The sequence below is a fragment of the Oncorhynchus keta genome, chromosome 7, assembly GCF_023373465.1.
Source record: "Oncorhynchus keta strain PuntledgeMale-10-30-2019 chromosome 7, Oket_V2, whole genome shotgun sequence".
Taxonomy (NCBI): Eukaryota; Metazoa; Chordata; class Actinopteri; order Salmoniformes; family Salmonidae; genus Oncorhynchus; species Oncorhynchus keta.
This window is the reverse complement of record NC_068427.1, coordinates 31516408-31529764: the sequence shown is the minus strand read 5'-3', so window position 1 is coordinate 31529764 and position 13357 is coordinate 31516408. Positions and strand designations below refer to the sequence as shown.

General features: G+C 32.0%; 1 protein-coding gene across 41 annotated transcripts in view; it reads left to right on the top strand.

Annotated features, from left to right (window-relative positions):
• LOC118386311 (nck-associated protein 1-like) overlaps nt 1-13357 on the top strand; it is an 82124-nt gene that overhangs the window by 65897 nt on the left and 2870 nt on the right. For all 41 annotated transcript variants that reach the window (XR_008139856.1, XR_008139851.1, XR_008139844.1 and 38 more), the window contains one exon: nt 12403-12492. Coding sequence is in view for 8 of the 41 variants with exons in the window: in XM_052522588.1 (XP_052378548.1) it covers nt 12403-12492 (90 nt within the window). In the remaining 33 variants the exon portion in view is untranslated. The remainder of the gene's footprint in view (nt 1-12402; nt 12493-13357) is intronic.

The window sequence follows — 13357 nt, the reverse complement described above, 5'->3', positions numbered from 1 at the left end:
ATAGTAACAGTGTGCTTTAAATGTTTAGTAACAGTGTGCTTTAAATGTCTAGTAACATTGTGCTTTACATGTCTAGTAACATTGTGCTTTACATGTCTAGTAACATTGTGCTTTAAATGTCTAGTAACATTGTGCTTTAAATTTCTAGTAACATTGTGCTTTAAATGTCAGTAACATTGTGCTTTAAATGTCTAGTAACATTGTGCTTTAAATGTCTAGTAACATTGTGCTTTAAATGTCTAGTAACATTGTGCTTTAAATGTCTAGTAACATTGTGCTTTAAATGTCTAGTAACATTGTGCTTTAAATGTCTAGTAACATTGTGCTTTAAATGTCTAGTAACAGTGTGCTTTAAATGTCTAGTAACATTGTGCTTTAAATGTCTAGTAACATTGTGCTTTAAATGTCAGTAACAGTGTGCTTTAAATGTCTAGTAACATTGTGCTTTAAATGTCTAGTAACATTGTGCTTTAAATGTCTAGTAACATTGTGCTTTAAATGTCTAGTAACATTGTGCTTTAAATGTCTAGTAACATTGTGCTTTAAATGTCTAGTAACATTGTGCTTTAAATGTCTAGTAACATTGTGCTTTAAATGTCTAGTAACATTGTGCTTTAAATGTCTAGTAACATTGTGCTTTAAATGTCTAGGTAACATTGTGCTTTAAATGTCTAGTAACATTGTGCTTTAAATGTCTTGTAACAGTGTGCTTTAAATGTCAGTAACATTGTGCTTTAAATGTCTAGGTAACATTGTGCTTTAAATGTCTAGGTAACATTGTGCTTTAAATGTCTAGTAACATTGTGCTTTAAATGTCTAGTAACATTGTGCTTTAAATGTCAGTAACATTGTGCTTTAAATGTCTAGTAACATTGTGCTTTAAATGTCTAGTAACATTGTGCTTTAAATGTCTAGTAACATTGTGCTTTAAATGTCTGGTAACATTGTGTGCTTTAAATGTCAGTAACATTGTGTGCTTTAAATGTCTAGGTAACATTGTGCTTTAAATGTCAGGTAACATTGTGCTTTAAATGTCTAGTAACATTGTGCTTTAAATGTCTGTAACATTGTGCTTTAAATGTCAGTAACATTGTGCTTTAAATGTCTAGTAACATTGTGCTTTAAATGTCAGGTAACATTGTGCTTTAAATGTCAGTAACATTGTGCTTTAAATGTCAGGTAACATTGTGCTTTAAATGTCTAGTAACATTGTGCTTTAAATGTCTAGTAACATTGTGCTTTAAATGTCTAGTAACATTGTGCTTTAAATGTCTAGTAACATTGTGCTTTAAATGTCTAGGTAACATTGTGCTTTAAATGTCTAGTAACATTGTGTGCTTTAAATGTCTAGTAACATTGTGCTTTAAATGTCTAGTAACATTGTGCTTTAAATGTATAGTAACAGTGTGCTTTAAATGTATAGTAACAGTGTGCTTTAAATGTCTAGTAACATTGTGCTTTAAATGTCTAGTAACATTGTGCTTTAAATGTCTAGTAACATTGTGCTTTAAATGTCTAGTAACATTGTGCTTTACATGTCTAGTAACATTGTGCTTTAAATGTCTAGTAACATTGTGCTTTACATGTCTAGTAACATTGTACTTTAAATGTCTAGTAACATTGTGCTTTAAATGTCTAGTAACATTGTGCTTTAAATGTCTAGTAACATTGTGCTTTAAATGTCTGGTAACATTGTGCTTTAAATGTCTAGTAACATTGTGCTTTAAATGTCTAGTAACATTGTGCTTTAAATGTCAGTAACATTGTGCTTTAAATGTATAGTAACATTGTGCTTTAAATGTCTAGTAACATTGTGCTTTAAATGTCTAGTAACATTGTGCTTTAAATGTCTAGTAACATTGTGCTTTAAATGTCTAGTAACATTGTGCTTTAAATGTCTAGTAACATTGTGCTTTAAATGTCTAGTAACATTGTGCTTTAAATGTCTAGTAACATTGTGCTTTAAATGTCTAGTAACATTGTGCTTTAAATGTCTAGTAACAGTGTGCTTTAAATGTCTAGTAACATTGTGCTTTAAATGTCTAGTAACATTGTGCTTTAAATGTCTAGTAACATTGTGCTTTAAATGTCTAGTAACATTGTGCTTTAAATGTCTAGTAACATTGTGCTTTAAATGTCTAGTAACATTGTGCTTTAAATGTCTAGTAACATTGTGCTTTAAATGTCTTGTAACATTGTGCTTTAAATGTCTAGTAACATTGTGCTTTAAATGTCTAGTAACATTGTGCTTTAAATGTCTAGTAACATTGTGCTTTAAATGTCTAGTAACATTGTGCTTTAAATGTCTAGTAACATTGTGCTTTAAATGTCAGGTAACATTGTGCTTTAAATGTCAGGTAACATTGTGCTTTAAATGTCTAGTAACATTGTGCTTTAAATGTCTAGTAACATTGTGCTTTAAATGTCAGTAACATTGTGCTTTAAATGTCTTTAACATTGTGCTTTAAATGTCTAGTAACATTGTGCTTTAAATGTCAGGTAACATTGTGTGCTTTAAATGTCAGGTAACATTGTGCTTTAAATGTCAGTAACATTGTGCTTTAAATGTCTAGTAACATTGTGCTTTAAATGTCTAGTAACATTGTGCTTTAAATGTCTAGTAACATTGTGCTTTAAATGTCTAGGTAACATTGTGCTTTAAATGTCTAGTAACATTGTGCTTTAAATGTCAGGTAACATTGTGCTTTAAATGTCTTTGTGCTTTAAATGTCTGGTAACATTGTGCTTTAAATGTCTAGTAACATTGTGCTTTAAATGTCTAGTAACATTGTGCTTTAAATGTCTAGTAACATTGTGCTTTAAATGTCTAGTAACATTGTTTAAATGTCTTTAACATGTCTAGTAACATTGTGCTTTAAATGTCTAGTAACATTGTGCTTTAAATGTCTAGTAACATTGTGCTTTAAATGTCTAGTAACATTGTGCTTTAAATGTCTAGTAACATTGTGCTTTAAATGTCTAGTAACATTGTGCTTTAAATGTCAGGTAACATTGTGCTTTAAATGTCTAGTAACATTGTGCTTTAAATGTCTAGTAACTGTGTGCTTTAAATGTCAGGTAACATTGTGCTTTAAATGTCTAGGTAACATTGTGTGCTTTAAATGTCAGGTAACATTGTGCTTTAAATGTCTAGTAACATTGTGCTTTAAATGTCAGGTAACATTGTGTTTTAAATGTCTTGTAACATTGTGTGCTTTAAATGTCAGGTAACATTGTGTGCTTTAAATGTCTAGTAACATTGTGCTTTAAATGTCAGGTAACATTGTGCTTTAAATGTCAGGTAACATTGTGTGCTTTAAATGTCAGGTAACATTGTGCTTTAAATGTCAGGTAACATTGTGCTTTAAATGTCAGGTAACATTGTGCTTTAAATGTCTAGTAACATTGTGCTTTAAATGTCAGGTAACATTGTGCTTTAAATGTCTGGTAACATTGTGCTTTAAATGTCTAGTAACATTGTGCTTTAAATGTCTAAACATTGTGCTTTAAATGTCTAGTAACATTGTGCTTTAAATGTCAGTAACATTGTGCTTTAAATGTCAGTATTGTGCTTTACATGTCTAGTAACATTGTGCTTTAAATGTCTAGTAACATTGTGCTTTAAATGTCTAGTAACATTGTGCTTTAAATGTCTAGTAACATTGTGCTTTAAATGTCTAGTAACATTGTGCTTTAAATGTCAGTAACATTGTGCTTTAAATGTCTAGTAACATTGTGCTTTAAATGTCAGTAACATTGTGCTTTAAATGTCTAGTAACATTGTGCTTTAAATGTCTAGTAACATTGTGCTTTAAATGTCTAGTAACAAAATGTCTAGTAACATTGTGCTTTAAATGTCTAGTAACATTGTGCTTTAAATGTCTAGTAACAGTGTGCTTTAAATGTCTAGTAACATTGTGCTTTAAATGTCTTGTGCTTTAAATGTTTAGGTAACAGTTGTGCTTTAAATGTCTAGTAACATTGTGCTTTAAATGTCAGGTAACATTGTGCTTTAAATGTCTAGTAACATTGTGCTTTAAATGTCTAGTAACATTGTGCTTTAAATGTCTAGTAACATTGTGCTTTAAATGTCTAGTAACATTTAAATGTCTAGTAACAGTTGCTTTAAATGTCTAGTAACATTGTGCTTTAAATGTCTAGTAACATTGTGCTTTAAATGTCTAGTAACATTGTGCTTTAAATGTCTAGGTAACATTGTGCTTTAAATGTCTAGTAACATTGTGCTTTAAATGTCTAGTAACATTGTGCTTTAAATGTCTAGGTAACATTGTGTAACATTGTGCTTTAAATGTCTAGTAACATTGTGCTTTAAATGTCTAGTAACATTGTGCTTTAAATGTCTGGTAACATTGTTTTTAAATGTCTAGTAACATTGTGCTTTAAATGTCAGGTAACATTGTGCTTTAAATGTCTGGTAACATTGTGCTTTAAATGTCTTAACATTGTGCTTTAAATGTCTAGGTAACATTGTGCTTTAAATGTCTGGTAACATTGTGCTTTAAATGTCTAGGTAACATTGTGCTTTAAATGTCTAGTAACATTGTGCTTTAAATGTCTGTAACATTGTGTGCTTTAAATGTCTAGTAACATTGTGCTTTAAATGTCTAGTAACATTGTGCTTTAAATGTCTAGTAACATTGTGCTTTAAATGTCAGTAACATTGTGCTTTAAATGTCAGGTAACATTGTGCTTTAAATGTCTTTAACATTGTGCTTTAAATGTCTTGTAACATTGTGCTTTAAATGTCTAGTAACATTGTGCTTTAAATGTCTAGTAACATTGTGCTTTAAATGTCAGGTAACATTGTGCTTTAAATGTCTAGGTAACATTGTGCTTTAAATGTCTAGTAACATTGTGCTTTAAATGTCAGTAACATTGTGCTTTAAATGTCTAGTAACATTGTGCTTTAAATGTCTAGTAACATTGTGCTTTAAATGTCTGGTAACAGTGTGCTTTAAATGTCTAGTAACATTGTGCTTTAAATGTCTAGTAACATTGTGTGCTTTAAATGTCAGGTAACATTGTGCTTTAAATGTCTAGTAACATTGTGCTTTACATGTCTAGTAACATTGTGCTTTACATGTCTAGTAACATTGTGCTTTAAATGTCTAGTAACATTGTGCTTTAAATTTCTAGTAACATTGTGCTTTAAATGTCTAGTAACAGTGTGCTTTAAATATCTAGTAACAGTGTGCTTTAAATATCTAGTAACAGTGTGCTTTAAATGTCTAGTAACATTGTGCTTTAAATGTCTAGTAACATTGTGCTTTAAATGTCTGGTAACAGTGTACTTTACATGTCTTGTAACAGTGTGCTTTAAATGTCTAGTAACATTGTGCTTTAATTGTCTAGTAACATTGTGCTTTAAATGTCAGGTAACATTGTGCTTTAAATGTCTAGTAACATTGTGCTTTACATGTCTAGTAACATTGTGCTTTAAATGTCAGGTAACATTGTGCTTTAAATGTCTTGTAACATTGTGCTTTAAATGTCTTGTAACATTGTGCTTTAAATGTCTAGTAACATTGTGCTTTAAATGTCTAGTAACATTGTGCTTTAAATGTCAGGTAACATTGTGCTTTAAATGTCAGGTAACATTGTGCTTTAAATGTCAGGTAACATTGTGCTTTAAATGTCAGGTAACATTGTGTCCTTTAAATGTCAGGTAACATTGTGCTTTAAATGTCAGGTAACATTGTGCTTTAAATGTCAGGTAACATTGTGCTTTAAATGTCAGGTAACATTGTGCTTTAAATGTCAGGTAACATTGTGTGCTTTAAATGTCAGGTAACATTGTGCTTTAAATGTCTAGTAACATTGTGCTTTAAATGTCTAGTAACATTGTGCTTTAAATGTCTAGTAACATTGTGCTTTAAATGTCTAGTAACATTGTGCTTTAAATGTCTAGTAACATTGTGCTTTAAATGTCTGGTAACATTGTTTTTTAAATGTCTAACATTGTGCTTTAAATGTATAGTAACGTTGCGCTTTAATTGTCTAGTAACATTGTGCTTTAAATGTCAGGTAACATTGTGCTTTAAATGTCTGGTAACAGTGTACTTTACATGTCTAGTAACATTGTGCTTTACATTTCTTGTAACATTGTGCTTTAAATGTCTGGTAACATTGTGCTTTAAATGTCTAGTAACTGTGTGCTTTAAATGTCAGATAACATTGTGTGCTTTAAATGTCAGGTAACATTGTGTGCTTTAAATGTCAGGTAACATTGTGCTTTAAATGTCTGGTAACATTGTGCTTTAAATGTCTGGTAACATTGTGTGCTTTAAATGTCAGGTAACATTGTGTGCTTTAAATGTCAGGTAACATTGTGTGCTTTAAATGTCAGGTAACATTGTGTGCTTTAAATGTCAGGTAACATTGTGTGCTTTAAATGTCAGGTAACATTGTGTGCTTTAAATGTCAGGTAACATTGTGCTTTAAATGTCTGGTAACATTGTGCTTTAAATGTCTGGTAACATTGTGCTTTAAATGTCTAGTAACATTGTGCTTTAAATGTCTGGTAACATTGTGCTTTAAATGTCTGGTAACATTGTTTTTTAAATGTCTAGTAACATTGTGCTTTAAATGTATAGTAACAGTGTGCTTTAAATGTATAGTAACAGTGTGCTTTAAATGTATAGTAACAGTGTGCTTTAAATGTCTAGTAACATTGTGCTTTACATGTCTAGTAACATTGTGCTTTAAATGTCTAGTAACAGTGTGCTTTAAATGTCTTGTAACAGTGTGCTTTACATGTCTAGTAACATTGTGCTTTAAATGTCTAGTAACAGTGTGCTTTAAATGTCTTGTAACAGTGTGCTTTAAATGTCAGGTAACATTGTGTGCTTTAAATGTCAGGTAACATTGTGCTTTAAATGTCTGGTAACATTGTGCTTTAAATGTCTAGTAACATTGTGCTTTAAATGTCTAGTAACATTGTGCTTTAAATGTCTGGTAACATTGTGCTTTAAATGTCTGGTAACATTGTTTTTTAAATGTCTAGTAACATTGTGCTTTAAATGTATAGTAACAGTGTGCTTTAAATGTATAGTAACAGTGTGCTTTAAATGTATAGTAACAGTGTGCTTTAAATGTCTAGTAACATTGTGCTTTAAATGTCTAGTAACATTGTGCTTTACATGTCTAGTAACATTGTGCTTTAAATGTCTGGTAACATTGTGCTTTAAATGTCTGGTAACATTGTTTTTTAAATGTCTAGTAACATTGTGCTTTAAATGTATAGTAACAGTGTGCTTTAAATGTATAGTAACAGTGTGCTTTAAATGTATAGTAACAGTGTGCTTTAAATGTCTAGTAACATTGTGCTTTAAATGTCTAGTAACATTGTGCTTTACATGTCTAGTAACATTGTGCTTTAAATGTCTAGTAACAGTGTGCTTTAAATGTCTTGTAACAGTGTGCTTTACATGTCTAGTAACATTGTGCTTTAAATGTCTAGTAACAGTGTGCTTTAAATGTCTTGTAACAGTGTGCTTTAAATGTCTAGTAACATTGTGCTTTAATTGTCTAGTAACATTGTGCTTTAAATGTCAGGTAACATTGTGCTTTAAATGTCTGGTAACATTGTTTTTTAAATGTCTAGTAACATTGTGCTTTAAATGTATAGTAACAGTGTGCTTTAAATGTATAGTAACAGTGTGCTTTAAATGTATAGTAACAGTGTGCTTTAAATGTTTAGTAACAGTGTGCTTTAAATGTCTAGTAACATTGTGCTTTAAATGTCTAGTAACATTGTGCTTTAAATGTCTTGTAACAGTGTGCTTTACATGTCTAGTAACATTGTGCTTTAAATGTCTAGTAACAGTGTGCTTTAAATGTCTTGTAACAGTGTGCTTTAAATGTCTAGTAACATTGTGCTTTAATTGTCTAGTAACATTGTGCTTTAAATGTCAGGTAACATTGTGCTTTACATGTCTAGTAACATTGTGCTTTACATGTCTAGTAACAGTGTGCTTTAAATGTCAGGTAATATTGTGCTTTAAATGTCTAGTAACAGTGTGCTTTAAATATCTGGTAACATTGTGCTTTAAATGTCTGGTAACATTGTGCTTTAAATGTCTGGTAACATTGTGCTTTAATTGTCTAGTAGCATTGTGCTTTAAATATCTGGTAACATTGTGCTTTAAATGTCTAGTAACAGTGTGCTTTAAATGTCTTGTAACATTGTGCTTTAATTGTCTAGTAACATTGTGCTTTAAATGTCTAGTAACAGTGTGCTTTAAATGTCTAGTAACGTTGTGCTTTACATGTCTCGTAACATTTACATTTACATTTAAGTAATTTAGCAGACGCTCTTATCCAGAGCGACTTACAAATTGTGCTTTACATGTCTTGTAACATTGTGCTTTAAATGTCTAGTAACTTTGTGCTTTAAATGTCTTGTAACATTGTGCTTTAAATGTCTAGTAACATTGTGCTTTAAATGTCAGGTAATATTGTGCTTTAAATGTCTAGTAACATTGTGCTTTAAATGTCTAGTAACTGTGTGCTTTAAATGTCAGATAACATTGTGTGCTTTAAATGTCAGGTAACATTGTGTGCTTTAAATGTCAGGTAACATTGTGTGCTTTAAATGTCTGGTAACATTGTGCTTTAAATGTCAGGTAACATTGTGCTTTAAATGTCAGGTAACATTGTGTGCTTTAAATGTCAGGTAACATTGTGTGCTTTAAATGTCAGGTAACATTGTGCTTTAAATGTCAGGTAACATTGTGTGCTTTAAATGTCAGGTAACATTGTGTGCTTTAAATGTCTGGTAACATTGTGCTTTAAATGTCAGGTAACATTGTGCTTTAAATGTCAGGTAACATTGTGCTTTAAATGTCAGGTAACATTGTGTGCTTTAAATGTCAGGTAACATTGTGCTTTAAATGTCAGGTAACATTGTGTGCTTTAAATGTCAGGTAACATTGTGTGCTTTAAATGTCTAGTAACAGTGTGCTTTAAATGTCTTGTAACAGTGTGCTTTACATGTCTAGTAACATTGTGCTTTAAATGTCTAGTAACAGTGTGCTTTAAATGTCTTGTAACAGTGTGCTTTAAATGTCTAGTAACATTGTGCTTTAATTGTCTAGTAACATTGTGCTTTAAATGTCAGGTAACATTGTGCTTTAAATGTCTAGTAGCATTGTGCTTTAAATATTGTTTTTTAAATGTCTAGTAACATTGTGCTTTAAATGTCTTGTAACAGTGTGCTTTAAATGTCTAGTAACATTGTGCTTTAAATGTCTTTAGTAATTGTTTAAATGTCTAGTAACATTGTGCTTTAAATGTCTAGTCTGTGTAAATGTCATAACATTGTGCTTTAAATGTCTAGTAACATTGTGTGCTTTAAATGTCTTGTAACAGTAACAATGTCTAGTAACATTGTGCTTTAAATGTCAGTAACATTGTGCTTTAAATGTCAGGTAACATTGTGTGCTTTAAATGTCTGGTAACATTGTGCTTTAAATGTCTAGTAACATTGTGCTTTAAATGTCTGGTAACATTGTGTGCTTTAAATGTCTAGGTAACATTGTGTGCTTTAAATGTCTTGTAACATTGTGCTTTAAATGTCTTGGTAACATTGTGCTTTAAATGTCAGGTAACATTGTGCTTTAAATGTCAGGTAACATTGTGCTTTAAATGTCAGGTAACATTGTGCTTTAAATGTCTTAACATTGTGCTTTAAATGTCAGGTAACATTGTGCTTTAAATGTCTAGTAACAGTGTGCTTTAAATGTCTTGTAACATTGTGCTTTAAATGTCTAGTAACAGTGTGCTTTAAATGTCTTGTAACAGTGTGCTTTAAATGTCTAGTAACATTGTGCTTTAATTGTCTAGTAACATTGTGCTTTAAATGTCAGGTAACATTGTGCTTTAAATGTCTGGTAACATTGTTTTTTAAATGTCTAGTAACATTGTGCTTTAAATGTCTTGTAACATTGTGCTTTAAATGTCTAGTAACATTGTGCTTTAAATGTCAGGTAATATTGTGCTTTAAATGTCTAGTAACATTGTGCTTTAAATGTCTAGTAACTGTGTGCTTTAAATGTCAGATAACATTGTGTGCTTTAAATGTCAGGTAACATTGTGTGCTTTAAATGTCAGGTAACATTGTGTGCTTTAAATGTCTGGTAACATTGTGCTTTAAATGTCAGGTAACATTGTGCTTTAAATGTCAGGTAACATTGTGTGCTTTAAATGTCAGGTAACATTGTGCTTTAAATGTCAGGTAACATTGTGTGCTTTAAATGTCAGGTAACATTGTGTGCTTTAAATGTCAGGTAACATTGTGTGCTTTAAATGTCTGGTAACATTGTGCTTTAAATGTCAGGTAACATTGTGCTTTAAATGTCAGGTAACATTGTGCTTTAAATGTCAGGTAACATTGTGTGCTTTAAATGTCAGGTAACATTGTGCTTTAAATGTCAGGTAACATTGTGTGCTTTAAATGTCAGGTAACATTGTGTGCTTTAAATGTCTAGTAACAGTGTGCTTTAAATGTCTTGTAACAGTGTGCTTTACATGTCTAGTAACATTGTGCTTTAAATGTCTAGTAACAGTGTGCTTTAAATGTCTTGTAACAGTGTGCTTTAAATGTCTAGTAACATTGTGCTTTAATTGTCTAGTAACATTGTGCTTTAAATGTCAGGTAACATTGTGCTTTAAATGTCTGGTAACATTGTTTTTTAAATGTCTAGTAACATTGTGCTTTAAATGTCTAGTAACAGTGTGCTTTAAATGTATAGTAACAGTGTGCTTTAAATGTATAGTAACAGTGTGCTTTAAATGTCTAGTAACATTGTGCTTTAAATGTCTAGTAACATTGTGCTTTAAATGTCTAGTAACAGTGTGCTTTAAATGTCTAGTAACATTGTGCTTTAAATGTCTAGTAACATTGTGCTTTAAATGTCTGGTAACATTGTGCTTTAATTGTCTAGTAGCATTGTGCTTTAAATATCTGGTAACTTTGTGCTTTAAATGTCTAGTAACAGTGTGCTTTAAATGTCTTGTAACAGTGTGCTTTACATGTCTAGTAACATTGTGCTTTACATGTCTACTAACAGTGTGCTTTAAATGTCAGGTAATATTGTGCTTTAAATGTCTAGTAACAGTGTGCTTTAAATATCTGGTAACATTGTGCTTTAAATGTCTGGTAACATTGTGCTTTAAATGTCTGGTAACATTGTGCTTTAATTGTCTAGTAGCATTGTGCTTTAAATATCTGGTAACATTGTGCTTTAAATGTCTAGTAACAGTGTGCTTTAAATGTCTTGTAACATTGTGCTTTAATTGTCTAGTAACATTGTGCTTTAAATGTCTAGTAACAGTGTGCTTTAAATGTCTAGTAACGTTGTGCTTTAAATGTCTTGTAACATTGTGCTTTAATTGTCTAGTAACATTGTGCTTTAAATGTCTAGTAACAGTGTGCTTTAAATGTCTAGTAACGTTGTGCTTTACATGTCTCGTAACATTTACATTTACATTTAAGTAATTTAGCAGACGCTCTTATCCAGAGCGACTTACAAATTGTGCTTTACATGTCTTGTAACATTGTGCTTTAAATGTCTAGTAACATTGTGCTTTAAATGTCTTGTAACATTGTGCTTTACATGTCTAGTAACATTGTGCTTTACATGTCTAGTAACATTGTGCTTTACATGTCTAGTAACATTGTGCTTTAAGTGTCTAGTAACATTGTGCTTTAAATGTCTAGTAACATTGTGCTTTAAATGTCTAGTAACATTGTGCTTTAAATGTCTAGTAACATTGTGCTTTAAATGTCTAGTAACATTGTGCTTCAAATGTCTAGTAACATTGTGCTTCAAATGTCTAGTAACATTGTGCTTCAAATGTCTAGTAACATTGTGCTTCAAATGTCTAGTAACATTGTGCTTTAAATGTCTAGTAACATTGTGAAAGTGATAGAGACACGAGTGCTTCTATACATTTAGGACCGGTTTCCCCAGACACAGATAAATATTGCAGGACAAAAAGTTTGAATTGCTGTTTAGTTTCAGAAATAGGATGTATCTGTGTGTGGGAAACCGGCCCTCGGTGTGAGAGTTGTTTTCTCCTGTGCAGCTTGGTGACTTGTAGAAACGTCGTGAAAAGACACCATGCTTCTTTCAGTGTTAAAGTTTACATTTGACATTTGAGTCATTTAGAAGACAATCTTATCCAGGGTAATTTATAGGAGCATTTAGGGTTAAGTGCATTGCTCAAGGGAACATCAACATTTTGGTTACTGGCACAACACTCTTAACCGCTAGGCTATCTGCCGCCCCATTTTGAAGTTGTTCTTAAAGCTTCTAGTTCTTTACCATTCTTCTACACAGTCAGTTGAAACTGATTGAAACGGTTCTCTCTCCCGTGCAGCTTGCCTCCTCCAGTTTGCTGAAGATCGGCCAGGAGACTGACAAAACCACAACAAGGAACAGAGAATCTGTCTACTTGCTCCTGGATATGGTGAGTCACATACTGTATGGATGAGTCCCAAATGGCATCCTATTCCCTATATAGTGCACTACTATATAGGGCCCTATAGGCCATGGTCAAAAGTAGTGCAGTATATAGGGAATAGGGTGCCATTTGGGATGCAGATTAATGTTCTATTTTAACCCTTTATTTAACCAGGAAGTCCCGTTTAGGTCAGAAGAAATGTTTCCCAAAGGAGACCTGGAAAATTCATTTAGGAGAGAGTCCTATACTAAAAATTGATGACACTATATCAAACAGAATGACTAAGAGTTGCAGTTTTAGAAAGTTAGGCTTACTATAAATAAGGATTACAATAGTCCAAGTAGATTGGAGTTGTACTGTATACTGTAGCACTTGAACTTTGAACTTGACATGCATTATGACTAAGCTAGCCATCATCTAACACATTGTCACATCATCTAATTATCATCTAACCATCATCTAACTAACACATGTAATATACCAGTTGGTTCCAAGGTCAACATTTTCACTAGCATTGGCCAGCACAAAGTAGAAGGAAAAGGAAGAGAATTGCATAACCTCTTTCTACTGGAAAGTGAGCCGAGCATTATTTTCTTTGGAAAATGAACAGAGCACTATTTTCTTTCTGACTGTATTGAAAATTACATATGCAGTCATGCATACACATGTATGGTCTTTTGATCAGAGATGCTTACTCATTGGTCTGGAGATTTGCTTTCCTTTGAAGAATAATCTACAGGAGGGAGGTTGTTGAATAGAAAGACAACTGTAATGGAAAGAAGGAAGAATCAGCCACAGTCTTTATCCTGCAGTGGACCTGGCATAGGATAGAACACACACTCACTCACACACACACCCTTCTGCCTAATCC